The sequence below is a fragment of the Topomyia yanbarensis genome, chromosome 2 (assembly GCF_030247195.1).
Source record: "Topomyia yanbarensis strain Yona2022 chromosome 2, ASM3024719v1, whole genome shotgun sequence".
NCBI lineage: Eukaryota > Metazoa > Arthropoda > Insecta > Diptera > Culicidae > Topomyia > Topomyia yanbarensis.
Genome location: NC_080671.1, coordinates 172,803,891 through 172,826,753, shown reverse-complemented (window position 1 = coordinate 172,826,753; position 22,863 = coordinate 172,803,891). Strand labels below are relative to the sequence as shown.

Genomic DNA, 22,863 nt, shown 5'->3' with positions numbered 1-22,863 from the left:
ACAACAATAACAATGGCTGTCAAAAACATTACCTACTACTTTGTTTGAAATGGACTACCCAAAATATAAGTACAAAGCGATGAACTTGAATTTGAGTAGACGTCATTATTCAATTCCTACCCAACACGAAGTTCACAGCGAGCAACTCAAATTATGGGTAATCGCCATGTTCAAATTTCTACCTAATTTTGGGTTGCCCATGTATAAACTTTCCAGTGAGCAAATTTAACCCAAAAAATAGGTAACTTTGATTTTCAGTGTGCTCTTCTGCTAGAAAGTGCAACACCAGTGCAATCCACCGCCCCAGGGTTTTTCAATGAAAAACCCCATTAGAGTGTAGACTTGTCATCTGTCATCATTAAGAACGATTGACACGATACATCAGTTCCTGTCAACGTAACAGAAGTTCAACGTCACGCCACCTTTTGTGTCAGCATAATTTGAATACATGATCTAGTGCGGGAGCTGCGAAATTACCTGTTCCTTACGTCAAAACTTTACGTGCCCTTGATGTTGCGTGGGAACGTCCTCATTAGAGCTACATGTTGCTAATATTGACGTTCCGCTAACGAGCTGTACCGATTGACGGGTCATGTAAATAGTACTTAAGTCAGTAACAAGACAGTCGAATTCACTGCGAACAGTCCAGCTCGGCTATTGGTTTAGTTTTTTACGTTGTCCTATTTGATTGCAGCTCATTATCAAAATTGTGAAAATATTTTACAGTTTTTAGTTTATTTCGATTGTGCTTTCATCCGTAGTAAGAAAAAGCAACGTCTTATAACCAAAGCTAGGATTTTGTTACAAAAATTACAGTAAAATGGCCAGCTTAAGACTCATTGGAACATCGCTGCAGCGAAATCTGACCTTTGCCCGCTCAGTTAATTTTAGGGGTGAGTATGTTTTTAATCTATCAACCGTCTAAACCAAGGAGAAGTACACTACTTACCTGCTGAGATTCTGTTAGTAAGCCAGTTATAGGACTTTTCTTTATCAATGATGAGCTTCACTGGGTTTACCTAATCTGGCGGATCTTGGACTTTGATCGGGGTGCTAGTGACGGAAGACTGTGCAGAGTTGCCATATCTACGAGGCGATGAGTTGCTCATCACGATGCCGGTGACTGGGGTGAATGTGTTGTACGTTGCATAATATTGTACTTTGAGATTACGTTGATGTTAGAATATTTAAGTAGCTATGTTATCTATTCGTTCGAATAGTAAAAATAAGTTAAATTTTCAATTCATTTCTTCACTGAAAAAAATCCAAACGTTAATTCTATTTGCTTCAAACCGCTTAAAATTCATATGAAGAAGAAATGCTATTGTTATCACGCGCACACATACCTTCTATGTGTCAACTGTATAAACTATGTATGCACACACATAAGTTATATGTGCATATTGTTATAGAATGGGGTTTTATGTGCCTAATAGTTATGGAATGTGAATGTAAGATTAATATTTCTTGTAAATACACACATTAGGTTTATGTGCCAGCAAATAGTGTCTATATGCCTCCGTTAATTGCAAAAATCTATGTGTAAAATCAATAGGCATAACGTTTACTTTTTTCTGAGTGTTATGATTCATCATTTTTATGTTGCAAGTGACATGAAGAGTTTATTCAATTTTGCAACACTGAATTTGTGTCGACAACAGCGATGAATTTTTAGAGATCACTGCGATGCAGAAGCGCCTATACCCGATCAGAAGCACATAACAAAAAATATTTCGAACCTATGTCACGTTGTTACTTATTATAATTTTCTGTTGCTTCCTCTACTAACGAGGCCAGATTTATAACACAGTTTACAACGAAAATTGCATTCTGTTATAATTTTGTTATTGCATTCTGATCGGGTAGGTATACCTATATACATACATGTTGATAATTTTATTGATACGCCCGTTTCGGAGATACGAGATGTTATGAAACCTGTAGCGTATCAATTAAAAAAATAACATGATAATGATCAGCAAAATATTTATTTACACATTTCTATCGACTACTTCTCTACTGAAAAAATTCAAACATCCAGCATGGAAAATGAATTGTGTCTCTTAAATTTCTTGTGTGCGTCGCTTAGCCTAACAAAAAAAAATGCTGATGTAACTGATGCACTGATTAAATTTCACTAAATTTTCGAAATCTTGAACCAAGTCCGAGTGTCACAAGTCTATCCCGTCATATTTATTAGTTTATATGGTTGCCTACAATTCCTAAGTGATACAATTTATATCTGGTTTTTCAATATGATTAGACAGGTAAACCGTACCATCTCCCGCTGCTAGACTTTATGTTATTTCAAGTTCAACACGAGTTCTATGCTTATTTGCAGGAGCGGCTCCCCTTGTTCACAGTCGTTTCATGGCTAGCGCCCCGCCTGGTAAACAGGTGAAAACGAAGATCGTAGACAATGTTCTGGTGATCACATTAGATGCACCCAACTCGAAGGTTAACTCTCTAGGTATGGAAGTACAGGCCGAGTTCGAAACCATCCTACGGGATTTGGAAACCAACCCGTCCGTTACTTCCGCTGTGGTCATTTCGGCCAAACCTGGATGTTTTATTGCTGGTGCCGATATTAGTATGCTAGAAAAATGTAAATCGGCTGCGGAAGCCTCGAAGATCTCACACGAGGGACAGATCCAGTTCAACAAGATGGAAAAATCCAAAAAACCTATTGTGGCGGCAATAAACGGTGTTTGTCTAGGAGGTGGATTAGAACTGGCCCTGGCTTGTCATTATCGCGTTGCAGTGAAGGACAAGAAAACGAATCTGGGACTTCCTGAGGTGATGCTTGGGCTGCTTCCTGGTGCAGGTGGCACCCAACGATTGCCAAAGCTTACATCTATTCCAACAGCGTTGGATCTGGCCCTGACCGGCAAGAACGTGAAAGCTGATAAAGCTAAAAAACTGGGAATTGTCGATATGCTTGTGAACCCGTTGGGTCCAGGACTCAAGTCTGCCGAGGAGAACACGTTGGAGTATCTCGAGAAAGTTGCAGTTCAGGTAGCGAAGGATATAGCTTCCGGCACGCTCAAGGTTAATCGGAAGAAGACAGGCTTGGTAAACTCAATTACAGAATTCGCTTTCTCGATTGATTGGGTGAAAAATAAGGTGTTCAGTAAGGCTCGTGAGCAAGTGATGAAACTGTCCGGCGGGTTATACCCTGCCCCACTGAAGGTGATTTTTACTGTAAAGTTTTTTAGAATATAATTTTATTAAATGTTTCCATTGCTAGATCCTTGATGTGATTCGGGTTGGCGTCGATAAGGGATTTGAAGCGGGATCTGAAGCAGAAAGGGTCGCATTCGGTGAGCTGTCGCAAACGTCTCAATCCAAAGGTCTAATTGGATTGTTCCGAGGTCAAACTGAATGCAAGAAAAATCGATTCGGCAAGCCTGCAAACCCCCCGAAGAACGTAAGTTCGAAGATTCGAAGTTATGAGGTTATAATCGTAATTTTACCTCGTCTAATTGCAGATGGGCGTTCTGGGAGCAGGTTTAATGGGAGCCGGTATCGTGCAGGTCAGCATCGACAAGGGTTATCAGGTTGTAATGAAAGATACCACCGAAGCTGGTCTGGGTCGTGGTATTGGACAGGTGCAAGCGGGTCTGCAGAATGCAATAAAGCGCAAACGTATCAGTGCGATCGAACGTGATTTGATACTGTCAAATTTAAACTCCACCTTAAGCTATGAGCCATTTAAAAATGTGGATATTGTAATAGAAGCAGTGTTTGAAAATATTGGCATCAAGCACAAAGTGATCAAGGAGTTGGAACAAGTTATCCCTCAACACTGTATCATTGCGACAAATACATCAGCTATACCAATAACTAAAATTGCTGCCGGGAGTGCACGACCAGAGAACGTCGTTGGAATGCATTACTTCTCACCGGTAGATAAGATGCAACTGCTTGAAATCATAACTCACCCGGGAACATCGAAGCAAACGGCGGCAGCTGCTGTCGAGGTTGGTCTGAAACAGGGAAAGGTAGTAATCACGGTGGGTGACGGTCCAGGTTTTTACACCACTCGTATTTTGTCTACCATGCTATCTGAAGCTATCAGGTGAAATTGAACAAGTAGTTAAGGCTTTCCTTTAAGTTTATTTGTTATTTATTTTCAGATTACTTCAAGAAGGAGTCGACCCGAAGGAATTGGACAAGATGACGAAATCTTTCGGTTTTCCTGTCGGTGCCGCCACACTAGCCGATGAAGTAGGAATTGATGTCGGTGCACACATTGCGGTGGATTTGGCCAAGGCTTTCGGCGATCGATTTAGTGGTGGAAATCTTGGTGTGATGGACGATTTGGTTAAGGCCGGCTTCATGGGTCGCAAATCTGGAAAGGGTGTGTTTGTGTACGAAGGTGGAAAGAGTAAAAATCGTGAAGTAAACCAGGAAGCACTGGCCATTTTGAAGCAGAAATACTCACTCCAGTCTCGCGGTGCCAACAGCGTGGAAGATATGCAGCTTAGAATGGTATCAAGATTTGTAAACGAAGCTGTACTGTGCTTGGAAGAAAAAATCCTTGACAATCCGCTGGAGGGAGATGTAGGAGCAGTATTCGGTCTCGGCTTCCCCCCATTCACCGGGGGCCCATTCAGGTGGGTTGATCAGTATGGAGCCAACAAGTTGGTCGATAAGATGCGATCGTACGCCGATCTGTACGGTGCCCCCTTCCAACCTGCCCAGACATTGGTCGATATGGCGAAAGATGCGTCCAAAAAGTTTCACTTTGGCAAGTGAGTCTGTTTTTGTTAGGTTTAAGTGAAAAAGTTATTACTTGTTGAGGGGATTTGTGTCACTAATTTCATAATATAGATAATATAGTACAGGACGTCTTAATGTTAGTACTCAAACACGAAGAATCGCGATAGTTCTTTTTTTTTGTTTCCGTGCCTTTTTGTAACAGTTTACTGCATTTTGTACGATAAAAAGATTCATTATTACGATCATTTACTTATTCTAGTTTTTTAAATTACTCAATGAAAAAGAAACTCCAACAATAACACACTTGAAAAATGTATGTTTCTGGTTTGGGTTTGCTGGCGGATTAAATACCCTCTCCTAGGTTGACGGGTTTGACGGTATTGCAAACATCTTCAAGCATATTTGAGCAGGCACCTGCTTTAGGATGGTTATTGCATTGCGCTTCGATAGTGGTGCATCGAGGAGACCGAGAGGGCTTATGGGCCTTTTTTATGTTTTGTTTTTTCATACTCTGCACCAGCCCAAACTAACAGTCAACTAAGAGCCTGTACACACTGGCGTGGCCGATTGGCGGGTCGCCGTGGATTGACTTTTTCTGTGGGTTGTGTTTGCAGCCATTGTTCAACAGCTTAACGGCAGTCTTTGTGAGTACGGCTCGCAGTGGAAGTCATTGTGTGTCGATTTATCGGTCGACCTCGGCAACGTGCACAGGCGCATTAAAAAAAATAACAGTAGAACCCTATTAGTTGTGTTGTGTTGTAGTAATTGTAGTTTTTGGTACTAGTGTACAATTGTGTGCTATCTGTGTATGTGGGCGTCTGAGTGTTTGTGACATGTGGACCGGGGAATGGATGCAGAGCTGGCTTATATGATGGAACAGTGGGTGATCCTTCTTGGGATTCGTTGGTCACTTTTTACTGGTGTTCAATTCGTGCATTCGATTCGATTCATTCGGATTGGATAAATGAAGGTACGATTGATTTACCGATGCACGTCAATCATCCATTTCCGTCCAGAATAGCATGAGAAACTTCTAACGGAGTTAATTGTCGTTAATGGTAAATATATATCATTTTCTGGCATTTGGACGATTCCAAGTAGTTTTATTGCATGGTACATGTGTTGTTCAATTAATATTCAATAACAGTACTAACTCTACTCTTTATTTTATTTTATTTATTTTCGATCTCATGCGTCATATTCCTCTGATGACTTCTCCGAGATAATTTAACATAAAAGGGCAACATTGCTGTCACAATGACTATTCGCTGCCATCAGACGTCGCCAGGTTTTAGAAAAATTGAGATGTACTTTCATACTCAATTGAATCAGATAAGTAGGAACGAATAACAAACTGTAAGTAGCATATTACACATGTCTTATTTTAACATCATGCATATTTGTATTAACATATTATTTACAGCTGGGAGGGAGAAACAGACTCAATAAATGTGAATGTCATAGCCAGCCAGAACGAAACTGTCACTCCGAGCCACAAAAAAGTGTTCATCGAGGAAATGAGAGTATTGTTATCATATGCTTGCTTGAAAATGTTTCCGAACGATGAGTTTCCTTGATTTTTTGTCTAGATTGGGTGTAGTAGTAAATATTATTAAAGTTTTTCTGTGATTTTACTGCCATTTTCAAATTAGCCAGATGAGTTTTTCGGTAATCCGTGCTGCCATTATCAAATAAATTGTATTTCTATGTATTCAATGATGAATAAGAATTTAGATGCGTTCAAAAGTTTCGAGCATCGTTTTAAGACAATATTGCGATCTTGCTATAATGTAAAATAAACGCTAATTTTATATGAAAATTTCAAATAATATTTACATTTTAATGAATTAATCAAAATACCAGACAGAACGACAGTTTATGAACATAAAGAGGTAATGGTCACTATAAAAAACAACTGGAGGGGGATTCAACAAAAGCGTCTTTTTCTCTTGAATCTTTATAAATCTTAATAAGTCTTTATGGTGTTTGAATTATGTGATTTATCTGTATCGTCGCCTACAAGCTCAATGAACTACGCCTAAAATATATTTTATGCTTGTTATGAAACCAGTTATGGAAATGAGACGACGCTGTAAATGTACTCTACTCCAAGAAATGGGAATATAGAATCAAAAAATATGCTGTGACGTGCACGTTTTTTTGGTAATTCAAAAATACTTTTTGGTTTAAAATAATTTATATCATCTTTCTATTTAAAACATGTGATAAAAGCTATTTTCATATCTACAGTAAAGACAAATAATAATGGTGTAAATCGTGCGAAGAAAGTTTTAAAAATTTGTGTCTTATTTAACAGTTTTAGAATGAGTGAGGTCTTGCTAGTCAGATTTGACGGTTCTCCAGTTTTAGGGTTGCCACCTCTTGAGAGGCTTTAACCCGGAGATTTTCACTGATCTGAGGGGGGGGGGTGGATTTTGAGTGGAACGAGACAGAAATTGGAATCAAAACGATTGCTAGGCATTTTAGAGCACTTTAATCGCTTTTTATTACCACGTTAAAGTAAAACTATAAATTTTTCACGCTTGAGGACGGTTTTATCGGTTTAATGTGGTGTAGTATTTAACTTACCTGACTAAGTGCCAAGAATACAAAAGCACCAGCTACTCTCACTGTGGAGGTCGAACGAGCATTGCTCTCCTCCACAACTAACAGAAGAAGAAGAGCAAAGGAGGCAGAGCTGCGACATCACACTATGTGGTGTCGGTGATTCGTTACCAACAAATTTAAATTTCGCAGCAAAGGGGCAAAACTCACCTCCCTAGCCCAGTTAAGGATCGCTGCTGGAGTAGCAACAACACCGCAAGAACTCGTTTGATGTTGACCTAGTCAGTTGGATTAGAACAAATCTGCCAGACCTTAGTGCAGCTGGTGATAAGCACCACTAAGAGTGAAATGATTTGGTAAAATTGCAGTAAAATAACTTTTTTACACCATTTTGAGCGACTTAGTGGAATGTAACATTTCAATTGTAGTACATAGCGAAATATTACTTTCCGTCGCGCATATGGCTTACCGAGCGAGCAGCCGCTGGTCCCCTAAGACGATTTCGCTAGATTTTCAGAGCAGCGTGCACTAGCGCGACTTCCGGAAGGTTAATTTGTAGTAAATTTTATTTGTTTTTCATTTTCATTGCTTTGTGAAAGAAATTAGCAATATTTGGTGAATTCTTCGCCACCTTGAAACGAAGGGTTAGTAGGGGAAAATAAATCTGAACCAGAGTAATAGTTTATTTTAACTTTTTAAATATTTTGTAAAGAATCAATTAATTCCAAAAAATTTAACCTACACTCAAAAAAAAGTAAACGTTATGTCTATTGATTTTACACATAGATTTTTGCAATTAACGGAGGCATATAGACACTATTTGCTGGCACATAAACCTAATGTGTGTATTTACAAGAAATATTAATCTTACATTCACATTTCATAACTATTAGCCACATAAAACCCCATTCTATAACAATATGCACATATAACTTATGTGTGTGCATACATAGTTTATACAGTTGACACATAGAAGGTATGTGTGCGCGTGATAACAATAGCATTTCTTCTTCATATGAATTTTAAGCGGTTTGAAGCAAATAGAATTAACGTTTGGATTTTTTTCAGTGTATGCTTCTTCCCACCAAACCCGGAGAAATTGATGTAAAACCCGGAGACCCGGAGATCGCTCCCGAAAACCGGAGTCTCCGGGTCAAACCCGGAGGGGTGGCAACCCTATCCAGTTTAAAGTTTCTTTTGAGAGTATACTGAGAAAATGAAAATCATCAACGTAGGCTTAGATGCATGCTAGTAAATATAAACAAAGTTTCGAAAAAAAATGGCAAGTTGCTTCGATATGAATTTTGACATCGACATAATATTTTTAATGTTCGGGTCCTCATGCAGCTTAATCTGATGATCCGAATCATGAAAAAAATCCATTTCTATCTATTAGTTAAAATCTTACACTTCGAAAGTTATTTGCAAAATAACCTTGGCTAAATTTGACAGTTCGACGGTTAAAATTGTTGGATGATGTAAAAAGAAAGGTGGAAACAGTTTTCTGTACTTTATTTAGGTTGGCAATATTTTTCAGTAGTAAATAAAGGGCAAATATAAAAACGAAAACATGTTATATCAAAGGTTTTTTCGGTTATTTCATTATGTGGATATCTACACTCAAAAAAATATAGCAGTTGATGTTATGTGTCAACATCTATAAATTGCTGCAATAAGACCGGCCGCTTATTTTTCATAACACGTACACATAACACTTATCTTGTTTCGTATATGCATGTAAAATTAAGAGGTAACATATATGTTATTAAGCAGTTTATAAACGGTAAAACCATGACCATTCTATTTTTATTTTCTTGACGCATAACTGCAATAGTTGTTGCTATTTGGCCTTTATTGCGAAGAATGATTAATTGTTGTAGACAGCATTAATCAATTCTAAAGGCAGCAGACATATTACACTTGTTGGTTTCAACATGCACTTAAAGTAACGTTCAAATATACATTTTGTGCGAATCACTTACTTTGAAATGCGAGCGTAATTTCTGTATGTGTGATATTGAATATATTCGTTATAATTTATCTCTTGATGATGAATTGCGATAGTAAGCCAGGAATTTAATAGATGTTAGTGCAAAAAGACGGTAAAGTTCGTTGACAGTATATAAGCGCTTTTTTGCATAAAAAATGGCTAAAAACGATGTATATGAAAAAGTTTCCAACAAATCAACAGAAAATCTATAATTTATGATTATTATGCAACAAAACTGCCTATAGAATGCCAAAAACAAAACCTTGTATGAGAAATATTTGATTTTAACATTTTTTCTATATTTATATAACTTAATTATGTACTATCCGCGTTTTACAAGTATGTGGTACTAAAATCTACCTTTTTCCTAAAATAGTAGCTCCCATTTAAATGCTGCAATTTTGTGGGAGGTCCATCAAATCTGTGAATGCTAATAATTTTATAATCGTCTGTTTTAGTCACAGCCTCGTAAGCTAATAAGTGTTCGGAAAATCTACCTACCTTCCATATTTCGCATACTACAAACACTTCAGTATTTACATTAAGAAAGCTTCTAATCTGATATAAATGTATGGTAAGTATTTCAGTGATTGTAAGGAAGGAGTTTTTTTGGTATAAGGTACCTCTATAATTGATCCATTCAGATTCAAGAATACTGGCATTAATAGGAAATGGATACGGAATTGGTAACTTTTTAAAGTATATTTGATCTTCGAGATTGAAAAGTTTGAAATTTCCTTCGAGATCTGCGCAGAAAAATAATTTGTTGTAAAGGTTATGAGAAAAATCTAAACTGGCTTTTAATCCTAGAGTGTAACATATATTTTTTCGTGAAGTTATTACGTGTGAATATTCTTTGAACTGCTTATGTTTTGCCTCGAATCTGAAACACATCATTTTACATAATGGACCGCTTTGTTCTATGACTGTTCCGTAGTGTAATGTAAAATGATGCTTAGGCTTGAGTTTCTGTTGGAAATTGGATACAAATAACCGATTGTTTTCTGAGGCTAAATATTTAATCTCGTTTATATCATTCGAATTGAACGAAGGGCTCAGGATTTTATCAGTTAATCTAACGAGTGTTTTTGTTACCTTGAATAGAATGTGAATTTTATTGCTTGTACTCAGCAAAAGAGATTTATCAATTACAGTAATATCAGAATAACATGTTTAAAAGGTTTTCTCTCATATATAGTCTAATATATTTCGATAAAAATTTCATTTTCTGCTTTTCAAAATGTTATTGTTGTTGTTAATGACATTGAGTTTTAGTCTCAACTCTACGCATTCTCAAAAAAAAAACATTTTAGCAAATATTGAAATATATGCAATTTTTCGATGAGCAAGTTTTTGTTTATAGGCAATCAACTTAATCATTCCCATTGCTTCCCATTCCAAACATTGTCCTTAATCCATATTTCGGAACATCTCTTCAAAAAAGAGCTCATGACAACAATGGGACCTTTGCTTAGAGATCAGTTATATGATCCAATTCACACAATTTTCCGGAAGTCTTCATGATGCCTAAAACAATAGGTTCTCAATGAAGTGACCAGACGATATACTTCCAAATTTATCATGATTGAATATTTAATTAAATTAGTCAGCTTTTTTTCAACACAATTAATTTTGGTTTGGGGGGTTTAACCCCCTGGCTACGCCACTGCTGAGTCACTGGTCCTACATATTAGATATAGACTTTGAGGACTTTCAAACTACCTACCAGTTGATATCCAAAGGCTTCTTTATAATGTGGATACTTTTGGAATAAATCAGCTTCATGTTTCGAGTTGCACAACAATGCCTTCCGTGTTCCAAATGTGTCTCGCCACTTCTGAAGGACAATATTCCACGGTTTTTTGTTGAGATATAGCCAGTTATTTGCGTCGGCTGTGTCTTGAGATTCAACGGATGCATCAGATTGAAGGCCTCTTACGCGCTTCGCGAGGAACTCATCCTCCGTTTTCTCTCGTTTACGCCTTTTTTGTTTAAGGTTTGTTATTTTGTTGTATAATTTTCCGCTAGGATTTTTCTTATCTCCTTTACGGGGCACAAAATAGTCCTCCTGCAGATATAGACATTTAGATATAAAATAGCTGTTGAAAATTTTCGATATTACACATTAGACTTTCGTTAAGTGAAGTTATTCTAGTTCAGTCATTACAGACGTTTCAATTTCGTTTTGATAAATTGATCAGACGCTCACTGCTTCACTTTAAAACTTGTCGACACCCCCAACTCAGGGAGCCCCCCCCCCAACCAATTAGCAAATGCTGTTAATTTTTTGATTTTCAATTTCTAATAATCTAGCGTATCTAGCTTTATACGAGCCATAAAGGCATCCAACATTGCCCATAGCGAAATACGTTAACATAACTTGCAATAATTTCTTGTGCCACCGGATCAGTAAGTGGAAGTCATCATATATTAGGCCAATGCAAACCTTTGTTCAATCAAGGCCCCACCTTACTAATGGGGCCTTGCTGTCAACGTGGCATCAGAAACTATTTTTAAAAAATGCTATTAACGTATTACGAACCTAACTATGTACGCCATTATGACACTTCAAAAGCTGAATACTGTGTAGCACTATTCTTCAATCATTAGTCTATTCTAGACGAAGCAAAGATTTACACAAAAAACCCAACAGTCAAAAACGTGCGTCGAAATTAGCAATTTATTCTCGGCGCCATACAAAAGATTGTTGATCGATATAACAAATTTCACAGTCAAATACCTTCTTTTCGTGAATCAATAGGCAGATTATCGCCTCGGCATACACATTGAGAGAGTGTTCAGTTGTCACGCGACCCGCGTTCAAGTGATGTTCGGCTATAACAGCGCTTAGTTCATTTTGACTTGCTTCTGATAGTGGTGCAAGTTTCGCTCTTTGGAGAATCTTTTGTCCAGTTAGTGTACGGTCCAAAAGTGTTGTTAAATAATCTGGTGAAAATTCGAATTGAAAAGGGTCTTCATGACGCTTAAATGTTTGACCAGTACCCAACCCGCGCGGGTAGTGATTTTTCACCGCCGTACCAGTTATAACTCTGTTTGCGGAATCACTTGATATCGAAGTCCGATCCAAAGGTTGATCCTTGTCCAAGAAACACGCGTCAGAACCATCCAGTTCTTGAAGTATTTCAACAAAATTAGCAGTTGACGAGCGTTGTTCAGATTTTGTCTGGTCTGTTAGTTCGTTTTCCAACAAACGAATCGGTTTCAAATAATCGGCAATATTGCGATCAAGATCACTTTGGTTTTTGTTGGTGCTACCGCTCAAGCCTTCCGTTTTTTCACCTTCAACTTCGGTTTTATCACTACGCTCGATGATTACAATGCCCTCGAAATCTATCAAGTCCAAATTCTACAATGAGAGAAAACAAATATTTGATTCAATTATGTATTATACCCGTTTTAAATAATTTAGAAATATATGCTTGGTTTATAGAGAATAATTATACTTTTCTTTGCTACTAAAAAACTAAAATATGCAGAATTTTGCATAGTTTTTGCTTCCGTCTCATTTATTCTGCTACGATTTTTCAAGCATTTTCCAGCATGTATGCAAAGATTGATAGATATATTGAATATGCTCAATGCATCAAATTTTCAGAAGAAATCAGGGGCAGAAGGAAAAATATTCTATCCATGCCTAAATTATGTTCTCCGTGTAGTGTGGGATCGTGAGCAAACAAGCAACGCCAAAGACTAACAAACAAACTATAGCAGACCCTACACGAAACATAGTCAATAAAAATATTGACAAACTACTTCAATACGTCAATCCTATTTGATTTCTACATGATCGATATTTTCAAGATACCCTTAAGCGGCAATATTGGAAAACAATCAAATTTTGATCAATGTATTGATGGTGTAAGGTCATCTTGAAAATATTGATTCTGCAGAATTTGAATGGGATTGATGGATTGAAGCCGTCTTGTCAATATATTTATTGAAAATATTTCTGTCTCGTGTAGGGTCCGCTTTATACCATTAATATATTGTTTATTATTCGATTTATTGACAGTAATTCTGCTTATGAGGAAATTCCTTCAAAAGTGTCGTTCTGTTCATTTTGTCAGAACGCTAGCTCCATCCATTTAAACTCAGTCCCAAGCACTCATTTACAAGAGGGGCTTACCCCCATATATATACGTGGATCCATAATCGCATATGCGATGACAATCCCAACTAAAATATGCTAATCACCGTTACAACGGTTGAAGAATTGTTTACTAGTGTTATGTAAGTTAGTCTATGGTAACACAAGGCGGAAATTGTTTCAATAATATCGTTCCACTCATTTTGCCAGAACATTAGAGCCACTTTTTATACACAGTCTTAAAAAATCATTTGCATGTGCATCATACCTCATTTTCGGGAACAATTTTTGACAAGCTGATGATTAGGGCATATGAGCCAGTTGTCAAAATTATCATTTTAAGAAATTCTGAACTAGCAGTTCACGGCAGTCAACGAAAGAGAAAACTTCTCTCTGTTGGCCTTCAGCAGCTGTGAATGGTAACGATTCGTCCGGCCTTTCGCCTCGAGCTGTATTTTGACAATGAGGCTATACGCATTAATCATAAGTTTGCCGAGAATTTTCCGCTAGTAATCTATTCTCCGTATACTTGCGCATATCGGTGACGTCATCATATCATAGGCGAAAAGCCCTAATATATTTATAATGATAGTTAAAGCAAATACAAATAATAATAATTTGTATTTGGTTAAAGCTAGTGAATAATTTTTTTTTCGTTTGTCTATTACTTATAGCGTTTTCGTTTTTTACCTGGTGCTACACCGGTGTAGTGCAAAAAAAGAGATAGACTGATTACACCCAAGTTTGAATGAGTGTAGTGCACGTCAAAAAACAAAGACGCTATTAGTCTGTGGTATTAGTATGACCACATATTAGATTATTGTAATATCACGAGCTTTAATCATCGTGATGCATTACGGAAAGTTTAGGATGTAGATTTAGAAAAGAATTCGCAAAATGATGTAGTTCTTACCTTGTCACTTCTCCATTTCATTAACCTTGTATATATTTCCTCAGCGTCCCAGTTATTGTCCGTGCAACCAAGCACCAGCTTAAGCTCGTCGAATGATATGGACTGTAAATCTTCAACGGTAAGGGAGTAATCTATAAAAAGCATTTGTTTTTGTTATGTGAAGGTAAACAGATAGTTCAATAAACATTATAAATAATAGATTTATTTCAGTACCCAATTTTTGCGGTGCACAATCATATCTAATTCCTTTTACTTTGGTTGGCTACCAGAAGAAAAAAGAGAATACATAAACGATTGTCTTCCAGTTTGCTATGGAGTATTTCGAGTACAGGAGCAAACCTATTGTTTTGAATACTTTTTTAACTAAATGAATACTTACCGCTCCAAATTTCCAGAAAAGAGTAGGGTAGCTCCAATTCGATGAGAACGGTTCTTACAAGCTCCTGGTTGCGCCACTCATACAGCCTTCTAAAGATTTTTTCTGCACAGTCAGTTGATTCTTCAACGGACGAAATGCGATCGAGAAGTTTTTCAGCGCACAGCGAAAAAACAGTCTCAATATCTGAAACAGAAAAAAATTCGATTATATTATATTACAATAAAACTTTTACTTACCTGGAAACACTTCAACTAAATTGTCCGGCACACCGATAGCTGCGAACGCTCGCTTTAGCTGCTGCACATTTGAAGCCATCTTCACTTTCTTTTCGCACGCTGCGTATAAACAGTTTACCGTTATTTGCCTTTGTTATAATAAGCCCCTATGCAAAATATACGGTAACGATCAAGATCATAACACCAAGGTGTGGACATTCAACTAGTAATAATGAAATCTATCGACTCAAAGTGCTATACACATAAATCACATGTTTATCGCAGCTATTGCAAAAATGTATAGTAGCGTACACATTTAAACTATATTGTCTACAATACATCACGTAACTGGTATCGTTTAACGCAAATTAGTCATATCTTTGAGAATATATATGTGTGTAGATGTGTGAAACATTTATTTACTGTAGTGGTTATCATGAACTCGCACAACCATCTTCGAAAAAAATTACACTTACTTTTCGTCTGATGAATAATGGCATTCAATATTCATTAATTTAAATTCTTTGTTAAAATAATGAATATATGTAATGTGTAAAAATACAGGCTGGTTATAATTTAAAGATACATCAGTACTACATGTGAAACTATTCAGGTTAACAAGGATGCTCCATATATTTTAAAGGATCGAGACATTCATTAAATATCATCGAACAAAAACAAGTCATTTATAAAGGATCACATAAAAAAGCTATGTGCGTTCAACATAAGTTATATTGGATGATTGGAATTAATTATTTGGTAGATATTTCCTTAAGATAGATTTGTAAAAACACATATGCCAAACGTTTACTTTTTTTTCAGTGTACGTTCCAAGGCTGCAGCCGTACCTATCTACCTATCAAATACCTATGCATTGGTCAACATTTCACAAATCAGATAAACATGCCTCTACCGGCGAGTTTCCTTATTCGAGGATTCTGTTAGTTAAATTTTTATAAAATTAAATTCTATTTTTCAGATTGAATTTAATATTGTATGGGTTTTTAATAATCAGTGTAAGAAATTTTTTAGGAAACCGTGGTAGAATGAAGGAGAAGAACGGCACAAAAATCCTATTTCAAAAATAGAACATTAGACACATCGTTCCGAAATTTGTCCCTTTTCACCCAAGTACTGGAAGCAAACTGTCGTCTGACTTTATCTTCAAATCAATGTTAAGCACCCGGAAAAAAAACTTTCACTGATTTTATACTGTCCCAAGCTCCTTTCCATCACACGATTGAAGTCATGTGCCGGTAACACGCTTGCATCAATAACACGCAAAAAGAAATTTGCTCATTTATGCGTCGCCCACCTTGATTGATTTTGGCTGTCGAAAGTTTTCTTGCTTCTTGACAAGTGCTATTATTTACACTTCGTGCGTAGTGTCTGTTTCTCCCTCCCAGATTTACAGGTAACACACATATCTCAACATGCAACACTTCCCATACACACGTAAACATTCACACCGCAAATATACAAATGCTCGACAGGTGACTGGGCCAAGTGCATTCACTTGTAGGATCTATCATTTCGATGATCGCCTCGATTCTACGAAACCAGTGCACAATTAGGCTGACATAAGCTAGTCTCGTCTGGTGAATGCACGTAACCTGGAAGTCCCAGACACGACAGGACGAGACGGACAGATGACGGACTGGACTCGACGGGGCCTAGTTCAGAGTTTTAGGCATTCTTCAATGCACGGCTAGCGACCTCAAAAAAAAAATATGAATTCATACTATCAACCAGATGTCATATTAACAACTTGGTACAAATCAACTTAAACATTCTAGAAGAGTTCACATTTACAGTCCCATAAAAGAAATATTCATTCAAGAAATCTTCGTATCTACTAATCTCTCTTTCATGTACGAGCGGAATAATTCATAAAATCGTGGACACAGAAGAAGCGTATTAACAGAACGGAAAAAGGACTAACAAAGAGGAAAAAAAAATCTCTCGCTAATTCGTCCTAGTTAAAATTTGGGTTGAGGGGGGCACGCATTTTTGGCCTAGGGCGAAATGCCAATCAGACCGGTTCTACACCAAAAATGTACTATAAATGTACTATAAGGGTTTGCTGGCGGATTAAATAGGGTTGGAATAGAAATCTGGTAATGGTTGGTTTATCACCCTATGCGGTAGAAGAGAGCATAGCAAGCATTGACCACATCAACCATTTGATTTTCTAGAAGAAAAAAAAAACTTCAAGCAAGTTGATAAACTACGAGATATTCTCGGCCAAAATACTGTCCTAGCGAAGATGGTGAACTGTTTCAGTGAAGAAAAAGCTGTCAAGGTTCCAAATTTCAGTTATAAAAAGTCGTTTCTATACACGCCATGCAACTGTCCCGTTGTCGACTGCAGTCTTTCGGGTCAGGAAAAACAGCTTTCCGTGCGGAAGTACAAATCGTCACGGAGAATCCGAAAATTGGCCAGGCCAAAATGTCCGGTTGGTAAATTCTACCAGCGTCCGGTAAGACAATATGGACGCACCTTCCAGATGATCCGATCCTATCAAGAGCCGTATGCATCTACACGGGTTCAGCAGTTGGCAGTCCCGAAGGTGCGAAAGTTGCTGGCGGCCCGTGAGGAATACAAGCGGTTTATTAACCGTTGCTGGTATGATCGATTCAGCAAACGTATTAAACGAAGTATGTTTACTGTGTACAGCCGACTGGCAAACGTACAACTGCCACAAATCAAGTGAGTATTTTAGTTTACTGCTCTAGTCTAATTCAAGCATGATTTTTGAAAACAGCGAAACTCGCACTTGACCCAAACAGAGAAAACGGCGGTGACATTTTCGAAGTTTTGTTTTAAATGTTATTTAAAAACCATACCGATTTTTACACCAATTATTCATCCAAAATGCTCACCAAAGACGCCTTTCCATTGAATGGAACGAACATTCGCGATCAAGACATTTAAAAGAGCGGATTGAAGAAAAATTAAAGTTACGATGTTATTAGTATCACGCTCACAGTTTCGTCGTTTTACTTTTGTTGGTTTGGTATCTTTGTTGCACTTACGTTATTTCAGTTTCATCAATTGTGGTGACTAATCTTATCATTTTTTAATCAATTCTACGACTGAACTGTTCCGCCGAGGCAGTATGCCAATGAGGACAACCAACATTTGTAGTTTGTCACTTTTGAGCAGTGTGCTGAAGACAAATAAAGGTTACGTTATTCTGAGCATCACTCTTACACTTTCGACATTTTTCAATTAGTCGATTTTAGTGTCTCATTTTTGCTCGCATTGTCACAAGTATTTAGATTTGATCTACTGTAGGATAGATTTAGATAATCAAAAATAAAAATGTGCTGAAAGTGCATTAGTGGTGCTTAGAATAACCTTACTTGCATTTTTTTTCTCTAAAATATTGGCTAGAATTAAGGAACTGCGTGCTCTTGTTCCCCTTATAGAAACATTACCTATTTTGAGCATTTTAGTAGAAAGATTGTAGTATATTTTAATGATTTAGTTACAAAAACCGATTAAATTAAAATAACGTAAGTGTTACAGCAGTACCAAACCTAACGTAACTAACATGACGAAACTGTATTTATGCACTGTTGACGTGTCAGTTGTTTATTCGTCATTATTTCGATTGCGCATTTTTCAGCTGCTTTACCGAATAATGAAACGAATGTTTGTCAGCATGTACATTAACATGCGTAGAATGTGGGGGAGTGATAATCTCAGTTTGTTTACATTTGTTAGTTACGGTGTTTTCAAAAATCATGCTTGAATTGTCCGTTTCGATAAAAGCTTAATCATGATCTCCAAAAAAATGAGTGCCAATTATTCGATCTGTTAATATTCCTTAACAGACAAGGCATGCCAACAAAACGTCATGAGGTTCCTATGGAGATGTTAACAAATAACCGCACGAAAATTTTTGACGGAGGAAACGTGTGGATGCGTACACGAGAACATTTTTTGGCCTATCCGAGCGGATCGGCGACGTGACGTTTCGTTGGCGTAAGCTGTCGTATCGTATAAATTTCATTTTGTACGGATGTTTTCATTACGGTTTTCTACTGACATTCCTCCTAAAGAATATTGAAATCCTCCAGATAACTGTAATGAATTAAAGAGCTAGCGTTTCGTACCGAAGTACTAGATTTAGCCCATTTGTTACTAGATTAAACCTATTTGAATTGTTTGAATAATCATAACTCGGACCATCTGGATTGTTTGACCGCGATGGTAGCTAATGATCATGTCGAATCTTGCGGTAATAACTTCGAATTTGATGAAAAACAAAAACTGATCATTTTTCTTAGCAGACAGAGATGTTTATTAACTTTACTTGCTTGATTTTGTGTACTCAGGCCGAAACCATCCAAAATGACACCGGAACAGTGGCAGATACATCAACAGTGGCTAAAAATCAATGCACTTCATAAGAATGTTAAATCAATGAAGATGAAACCTCGTAAAAGAATGAATTATTCGGATCTGCTGGAGCGAATCATAAGCCTGTCGACACCTCGTTGGGAAACGAAAAAATTTACCGGTCAACCTAAATTCCAACCTGTTAAGCCGAGTGCATTGAATGCAGTAGCAACCGAAAGAATGATGCAGCTTTGTATTCCCAGAGAGAGAAATCGACGGGCAAAGGGTCCAATCAAGGAAGACACGGCAATACCTGAAGATGTTTTAAAAGCGGTTGGTAAGGACCTTGGGTATACTTGAAATGTTTCGAAACTAAGACTAATAAAATAATTGGTTATTCAAGCATCGGAAAGAGTTGTTGAACTTTCGAGACCAAAAGTTTACACAAACGTCAAGAATGAATATCGAGAGAATCCTTTCACAGTTGCCCCAGGTGCTTTGAAAGCTAAACCTAGTGAGCGAATATTGGAATTGGCGAAGCCTAAAAAGCCGAAGAAGAAGTAGTTTGTTCTCGGAATCATAAATGATTAAATCGTCAATATTTGATGTGAATAAAAAACGTCACGGGTTTCTAATCGAATCGGGCATTAATTTATTTTGTTGTCATTTGGCTGTATTAATAAATATGTTTAATTAAATTAACGAATGGACTCGGTGGTCGGGATTATACTGAACATTCCGAACAAAACTAACGTAACAGTATTTTATTCAGTAATACAATTCAATAATGTATTCGCTTCCTATACTACGCGACGTAAGGATAGAAGGAGAATGGCATCAACGTGAGTCGAAGAACTCATTGAAATTTTCATTTATCTGAGATTGTGAATGACAGCACTGGTAAAATCGTGGGTAGTTGATTGACCCCCTAAATCCTTGGTACGAACCTTGCCAGACTTGAGAACGTCTTGTACCGCCTGGAATATCATCTGACTGTAATGCATCAGATTTACATGACGCAACATTTTGGAAGAGCACAGCAGTATGGCGGTTGGGTTGGCAATATTCCTGCCGACCCCCATGGCAAAGGTATGACGTGCTCCCTGGAATGGAAGAGTAAATGAAATTATTTGCATATATTTTTATAATACTGTTTGCGTTTGACAAACCGGTTCAAACACAGCATGTTCGGCTGAATACGATGCGCCGGCAACTACTCCTGCCCCACCTACTAGTCCGGAGCAAAGATTATCGATAATATTACCGTAAAGATTCGGTGCCACCATCACGTCAAACTGGTTGGGATTGCTTACCAGCTGCATCGTAGTATTGTCCACGATCATTTTCTCAAATTGCACGCGCGGATAAAGCTTTCCAATCTGCACAGTAGACAAATTAATTGAATTAAATTAGCACATTTGCTCAAATCTTCCCACGAACCTCTTCGCACTTTCTCAGGAACAAGCCATCACCTAGTTTCATGATGTTGGCCTTGTGTACGCATGTAACCTTCTTGCGATTATGTTTAGTGGCATAATCAAACGCAAATTTAGCGATGCGAGCCGATTTCTGAGCCGTGATGACTTTCAAACATTCGACGACCCCGGGCACGCTTTCGTGTTCCAGAGCGGAATATTCACCCTCGGTTTGTTCACGAATAACCACAGTATCGATGCCTTTGTGGCGGGTATTTACACCATCCAGGCTTACCACGTGAACAACGTTGGCGTACAGATCCAACTCGTTGCGCAGTTTCATATTCAGGGTTTCCAACTCACCAGTACGACTGTAATCCGGAGTAGCCAGAATACCCTTGAGACAAACCTTATTCTTGTTTATGGAGCGCACTACATCTTCCAAAGGTGAGCTTAACACCGGGTTAACTTCGGAGAGAAAGAACGTCTCAAAATCAACGGGAACATCGGCTGCTTTGAAGACTTCTTGCACGGAGTACATAAGCTCGGGACCAACGCCATCCCCCGGTATCATTGTGCAGGTAATACGGCCTTCCGTTTTCGACCACTAAATAATAAAAATGCTAGTAAATTTGTATCAGATAATAAAAATATGTTCACATACAGCTGGCGTTTGGACCGCTCCCGTTGAATGGGTTCCTCGACAGGAAACCTAAAGTAAAAGAAAAATTGGGAAATATCACTAATCCATGAAATGCCAGAATCGTCATCTTTTCCGTCAAGGACAGAGAATACTATCAAAGCAAGTGGTTACATAAACTTTTTCATAAGAACTGTAGGAACCTACCTGCATCAAGTTTCTAACAACGTTGCGAGCAATTAACGACATTTTGTAGTCCAAATAGTAGCTTCTCGATCGGAAATCAACCGGGTTACCTGACTACCGACGTTTCTTAAAATTTTAAAAAAGTTTCCACGACTAACCAGCTGAACTCAGTATGTTGTTCTGCACTGCAGAGTGTTCTGTTTCTGCCAGGGTGTCCAGATTGCTTTTTAGATCAGTAGACTCACTGATGTGGTTTTTGTTTGAGGCGAAACTGAGTCAGTTCCTAACCCCAACTGCTGTCAAAATATATGAACTGACAGCGGTTGGGGTTAGAACCTGACTCAGTTTCAGGTTCAAGCGAAATCGCCATGAAAGTAGTGTACATGACGGGCAAGTTGACTCTCTGCAATGTACAAAAGAGGCGCATTAGTTGCACACTTTGCAAAAAGGAAAAAAAACGAAAGGCACAATTCAATATTTTGATTTTCAACTGCAACCCGTATATTAGACAATGCTCGTTTGACTGTCGGGTACATCCTAACCAGTGGGTGTCACTCGTGAAATCGACTATGAAGATATATAGACTTTGACAGGGGGGCTTTGGGGCGGGATCTGGTTTTCTTATCAACCATACGGGGATGATTTTGTTATTGTAAATTTTTATTTTGGCTGTCAATTTTTTAGACCAAAAGTACAGCTAATGACTCGGCATCTCAATTTGCGTGTCTGTTCGTCCGATCGAGCACGAGGCCTGTCAAACGCATTCATATCGTGGAAAAGTAATTTGCATTCTTCTCAAGCGAGAACCATGGACGGTTCTCGTGTTCGATTGGAATGACACTGAACGGGTTCCTTTTTTCTCAGACGGCATGCGACCTGGTATCACCATTCCTGGATTGTAGAAAGCAATCAGTTCGCCTAGGAAATGCACTGTCCAGTGAGCAAGATGTCCCCGACAGTACACCTCAAGGATCGTGTCTCGGTGCACTACTATTCAGTCTGTACATACTACATAAATAGTCTACCTTCGTCTTTAAAATGCAACTACCACTTGTACGCTGATGATCTACAAATCTATCTAATGAGTTAGTATTACTTTTGTCTGATTTATTTCACTTTCTAAATGTATCTCTAATCAAGTAATATTTCCTTAACCTGATATGACATATGCTAACAGATTGTCGTTGCGAATACACATACGAAATACAAAATACTGATAAAAGGCAAACAAAAGGTTGAGATGCTTCGTCTTTATGCCAGATAAATATTCAGGGTTTTTACTGAAAACTATTATTATACCGAAAAACTATTAATGAGCCTATGAACCACAATCTGGCCACCCGGCATAGCCGTTCACATTTTGACATTCCACTTGTATTTGAC

The 22,863-nt window shown here is 37.8% G+C and overlaps 4 protein-coding genes across 5 annotated transcripts; 2 read left to right on the top strand and 2 right to left on the bottom strand.

Moving 5' to 3' along the window:
* The first annotated feature begins 619 nt into the window (after window positions 1-619).
* LOC131682140 (trifunctional enzyme subunit alpha, mitochondrial) lies at window positions 620-4,971 on the top strand. The gene is made up of 6 exons (XM_058963387.1): window positions 620-760; window positions 817-893; window positions 2,342-3,189; window positions 3,248-3,427; window positions 3,489-4,078; window positions 4,137-4,971. Exons 2-6 carry the CDS (start codon window positions 821-823, stop codon window positions 4,756-4,758), a joined length of 2,313 nt encoding a protein of 770 aa, XP_058819370.1. The 5' UTR covers window positions 620-760; window positions 817-820; the 3' UTR covers window positions 4,759-4,971.
* A 5,608-nt stretch (window positions 4,972-10,579) lies between these two features.
* LOC131682139 (uncharacterized) lies at window positions 10,580-15,686 on the bottom strand. Of its 2 annotated transcripts, XM_058963386.1 has the most exons (6): window positions 14,914-15,686; window positions 14,678-14,860; window positions 14,299-14,429; window positions 12,018-12,644; window positions 11,004-11,345; window positions 10,581-10,804 (listed from the first exon to the last, which is right to left on the bottom strand). In XM_058963386.1, exons 1-6 carry the CDS (start codon window positions 14,990-14,992, stop codon window positions 10,796-10,798), a joined length of 1,371 nt encoding a protein of 456 aa, XP_058819369.1. In that variant the 5' UTR covers window positions 14,993-15,686; the 3' UTR covers window positions 10,581-10,795. The 2 variants fall into 2 exon arrangements, with proteins under 2 accessions (XP_058819368.1, XP_058819369.1); XM_058963385.1 differs by having other exon boundaries at window positions 10,580-11,345.
* Window positions 15,687-17,047: 1,361 nt separating this feature from the next.
* Window positions 17,048-19,872, top strand: LOC131682137 (testicular haploid expressed gene protein). Its single transcript, XM_058963383.1, has 3 exons — window positions 17,048-17,601; window positions 19,236-19,576; window positions 19,643-19,872. Exons 1-3 carry the CDS (start codon window positions 17,159-17,161, stop codon window positions 19,801-19,803), a joined length of 945 nt encoding a protein of 314 aa, XP_058819366.1. The 5' UTR covers window positions 17,048-17,158; the 3' UTR covers window positions 19,804-19,872.
* On the bottom strand, window positions 19,868-21,690 carry LOC131682136 (isocitrate dehydrogenase [NAD] subunit beta, mitochondrial). Its single transcript, XM_058963382.1, has 5 exons — window positions 21,502-21,690; window positions 21,319-21,366; window positions 20,680-21,261; window positions 20,409-20,618; window positions 19,868-20,342 (listed from the first exon to the last, which is right to left on the bottom strand). Exons 1-5 carry the CDS (start codon window positions 21,541-21,543, stop codon window positions 20,112-20,114), a joined length of 1,113 nt encoding a protein of 370 aa, XP_058819365.1. The 5' UTR covers window positions 21,544-21,690; the 3' UTR covers window positions 19,868-20,111.
* Between the last annotated feature and the right edge of the window lie 1,173 nt (window positions 21,691-22,863).

What these genes read in the sequence shown, in the direction of transcription:
- LOC131682140 (XM_058963387.1), top strand. Translation starts at nt 821, where the DNA reads ATGGCCAGCTTAAGACTCATTGGAACATCGCTGCAGCGAAATCTGACC. An exon ending in CCGCTCAGTTAATTTTAGGG is followed by an intron (nt 894 to 2,341) that starts GTGAGTATGTTT and finishes GCTTATTTGCAG; the next exon opens with GAGCGGCTCCCCTTGTTCAC. An exon ending in TATACCCTGCCCCACTGAAG is followed by an intron (nt 3,190 to 3,247) that starts GTGATTTTTACT and finishes TTCCATTGCTAG; the next exon opens with ATCCTTGATGTGATTCGGGT.
- LOC131682139 (XM_058963385.1), bottom strand. Translation starts at nt 14,992, where the DNA reads ATGGCTTCAAATGTGCAGCAGCTAAAGCGAGCGTTCGCAGCTATCGGT. An exon ending in TTTAGTTGAAGTGTTTCCAG is followed by an intron (nt 14,861 to 14,913) that starts GTAAGTAAAAGT and finishes TTTCTGTTTCAG; the next exon opens with ATATTGAGACTGTTTTTTCG. An exon ending in TTTTCTGGAAATTTGGAGCG is followed by an intron (nt 14,430 to 14,677) that starts GTAAGTATTCAT and finishes TGCTTTTTATAG; the next exon opens with ATTACTCCCTTACCGTTGAA.
- LOC131682137 (XM_058963383.1), top strand. Translation starts at nt 17,159, where the DNA reads ATGGTGAACTGTTTCAGTGAAGAAAAAGCTGTCAAGGTTCCAAATTTC. An exon ending in GTACAACTGCCACAAATCAA is followed by an intron (nt 17,602 to 19,235) that starts GTGAGTATTTTA and finishes TTGTGTACTCAG; the next exon opens with GCCGAAACCATCCAAAATGA. An exon ending in AGATGTTTTAAAAGCGGTTG is followed by an intron (nt 19,577 to 19,642) that starts GTAAGGACCTTG and finishes TGGTTATTCAAG; the next exon opens with CATCGGAAAGAGTTGTTGAA.
- LOC131682136 (XM_058963382.1), bottom strand. Translation starts at nt 21,543, where the DNA reads ATGTCGTTAATTGCTCGCAACGTTGTTAGAAACTTGATGCAG. An exon ending in TTGTTAGAAACTTGATGCAG is followed by an intron (nt 21,367 to 21,501) that starts GTAGGTTCCTAC and finishes CTTTTACTTTAG; the next exon opens with GTTTCCTGTCGAGGAACCCA. An exon ending in TCCTGAGAAAGTGCGAAGAG is followed by an intron (nt 20,619 to 20,679) that starts GTTCGTGGGAAG and finishes TCTACTGTGCAG; the next exon opens with ATTGGAAAGCTTTATCCGCG.